The 2,895-nt window shown below is 28.8% G+C and overlaps 1 protein-coding gene across 2 annotated transcripts in view; it reads left to right on the top strand.

Moving 5' to 3' along the window:
* Nucleotides 1-2,895, top strand: part of LOC117166998 (glycine-rich cell wall structural protein 1.0-like) — a 39,331-nt gene that overhangs the window by 12,566 nt on the left and 23,870 nt on the right. For both annotated transcript variants that reach the window (XM_033351528.1, XM_033351527.1), the window contains exon 5: nucleotides 791-985. In XM_033351528.1, the coding sequence (XP_033207419.1) occupies nucleotides 791-985 (195 nt within the window). The remainder of the gene's footprint in view (nucleotides 1-790; nucleotides 986-2,895) is intronic.

Below are 2,895 nucleotides of genomic sequence, written 5' to 3'. Positions count from 1 at the left end.
CCCTACAAATATAGGATAAACCACTACCCACCAACTGTATTTTCGAGAGATTTGACACTCTTAAACATGTATTCTGAGGTTAGCTCGGGTTTACTATGGTTTTCGGGGTCAGGTTCAAGGTCAAATCGAGAGAAGACGGTAAAAAAAAAATCCAAAAAAATACGTTATAGGTTTTTGGAGTCGCTAATTACGAATCTGGCATCCGTTGAACTCTATCGCTTCAGGTTCAAGGTCATTTGAAGGTTATTTGAAGGTCAAATCGAGAAAAACCGTTAAAAAAATTAAAAAAAAATATGTTATAGGTTTTTGGGGTCGCTGATTATGAACCTGGTGTCCGCTGACCTTTATCGCCAGATTTGTATTCGGCGACCCCGAAAACCATAGTAAACCCGAGCTAACCTCAGAATACATGTTTAAGAGTGTCAAATCTCTCGAAAATACAGCTGGTGAGTAGTGGTGTTTCCTATATTTGTAGGGGGGGGGGGCTGGCTGGGGGGTGGAGGGTAGTCCGTTTAGCGTGCAATCGACTCGTGATACTTATAAGATACTACCATGATTTTTTCAGATTTTTTGATCCAAAAATAAATTACGCCAAAAACCGGCCTTACCGACCCTCCCCCTTTATGTGGAAAGTTTTAGGAATACAATAATAACAAAAAAGTGCGAATTTTATGATAGCAGTTGATTCACAGATTTTGAGGAGTATTTTTTTAAATTATTTTTTTACAAAATTTATAAGTTTACCTTGTGGGAATATTTTGAGGAGAATAATAAAAATTGATTTGCACAGAGGAGCGCCCGGGGGAAGGGGAGGTCCAGGAGGACCAAGAGGCGGTGGTTTTGGTGACCGTGGCAGGGGCGGAAGGGGCGGCGCGCCCGCGAAACGAGGCGCAGGACCACCAGGAGCAAGTGGACCACCAAAAAGGCCAAGATTCGATAATCCGGCTACACAGTCTGCCAATGGTTATGGTGCTGTCCCTCCTGGGTAATTATTCCTTCTTTTTTCGGATTTATTTACTTTTTTTTTATTATTGAAAATTTATTAATTATTGATTTTTTTATAGTTTTGTCGTTACGTTTACAAAATTTCGGAATAGGCTAATTTTTTTTGAGGTGAAAAATTGTTGGCCGTCATTCAAGGAACTCAATATTTCCGGAGTAAATTTTATTTAAGCCAGGGTTTTTTTTTCGAAAGCTTGATTAACTTTTTTTTTTTTTTTAATTGCAATTTAAATTTGGATTACCTTGATGAGTCTTTATTTGTAAAAGCAGCTTTATATTATTACTGTTTTTCAAAATTTTGTTTAAAATTCTTTTTCTTTTTTGGGGTGGGGGGTAATTTTTTTTACTCAAAATTTAATTATTTTTTTTTGTTTAACTTAAAATTTAAGTTTTTATTGCCATTTATCTTTTTTGGTAAAATAAAAAAAGTAATTTTTTGTTTGAAAATTCCAATTATTCATTTTGAAAGTTAATTTTTTAACTGGGAATTGTGCTTTTATAGTTAAAAATTCAAAAATTACGACAGAAATTTGTCTTTTTAAATTGATAATTGAACTATTTCGTTCATGTTCCCCTTTTCTTTGACAGGTTTTCTTTTAAAAATTCTTCTTTTTGGTGAAAAATTTAATCTTTCCGGCTGAATATTTATCATTTTCGTTAAAAATTAATTTTTTAGGTTGGAAGTAAAATTATTTGGTTGGTGTTAAACTCTTTTAATAAAAATTAATTTTTTGGTAAAGCTTCATCGTTTTGGTTAAAAATTCATTTCTTTCGTTGAAAAATGAGAATTTGATTTTTCTTTTGATATTTTTCGGTTAAAAATGTTTTTTTTTTTTTTTGTTTTAACTAAGAATGTATCTATTAATCCAGTTAAATATTCTATAATTTTAATTAATTTTGCATCTCTGGTTAAGCATTTTTTTTTTACTAAAAGTTTAATTTTTTCAATTTTTTTCAGTTTATAATGTGTAATTTAAAAATGATTTAGTTGAAAAATATTTCCATTTTAGGTTTTTTAAAAATAAACTTACATTTTTAATTTAAACAATTTTAAAATGCTATTTTGAAGACTTTAACAATTAAGAATTAAAAGCCTTTAAAGCTGCAAATTTTGGATAGAATCATTTTAAAAATGTGAACGTCTGACTAAAACTTTATAAACTATTTTCAACGGGAAAATAACTTCAGAATAATATATTCTTAATTAAAGAATTTTATTAAATTAAAAATATTGTTACAGTCGAAAATATTCATTGACCGTGAAAAATTTTTGCCTACCGGGCAATGACCGGGAATTTATTTCGCCGATTAAAACGATCACCATGCTTTTGTTTAAAAATTTATCTCTCTTAGTTGAAAATTCAACATCTTGGTTGAGAATGCTTGAATTTTGTTAGAAAATGTTTTTTTTTTTATATATATAGAAAATTAATATTTTAGTTTAAAAATTCATCTATTAGATTAAAAATGGGAATTTTTTTTTGAAAATTGGTCTTTTTTGGTATTAAATTAATATTATTCTTTACAGAGTCTTCTTTTTTGTAGTAAATTAATCTTTTTTTTACATATTTATCTTTTTTTGTTGAAACTTTAACGTTTTGGTTCAGAATTCTGGAATTTTGTTTAAACATGCGACTTTTTGTTAGTAAATTAATGTTTATGTTAAAAAATCGATCTTTTTTATTTAAAAATTCAACTGTTTGAATAGGAATTCTGAAATTTTATTGATAATGTTTCTTTTTCGATAGAAAATGAATCTTGTTGTTTGAAAACTCATCTTTTTGGTTAAAAATAGAATTTTTGATCGGCTATACAAAATTGTTTTTAAAGAATTTATCTTTCTGTTTGGAAATTGAACCGTTTTGTTGAAAATTCTTTTTTTTTTTTTTTTTT

This window comes from Belonocnema kinseyi, chromosome 2 (genome assembly GCF_010883055.1).
Source record: "Belonocnema kinseyi isolate 2016_QV_RU_SX_M_011 chromosome 2, B_treatae_v1, whole genome shotgun sequence".
Taxonomy (NCBI): Eukaryota; Metazoa; Arthropoda; class Insecta; order Hymenoptera; family Cynipidae; genus Belonocnema; species Belonocnema kinseyi.
The sequence above is the reverse complement of the archived record's forward strand: the minus strand, read 5'-3'. Positions and strand labels throughout refer to the sequence as shown.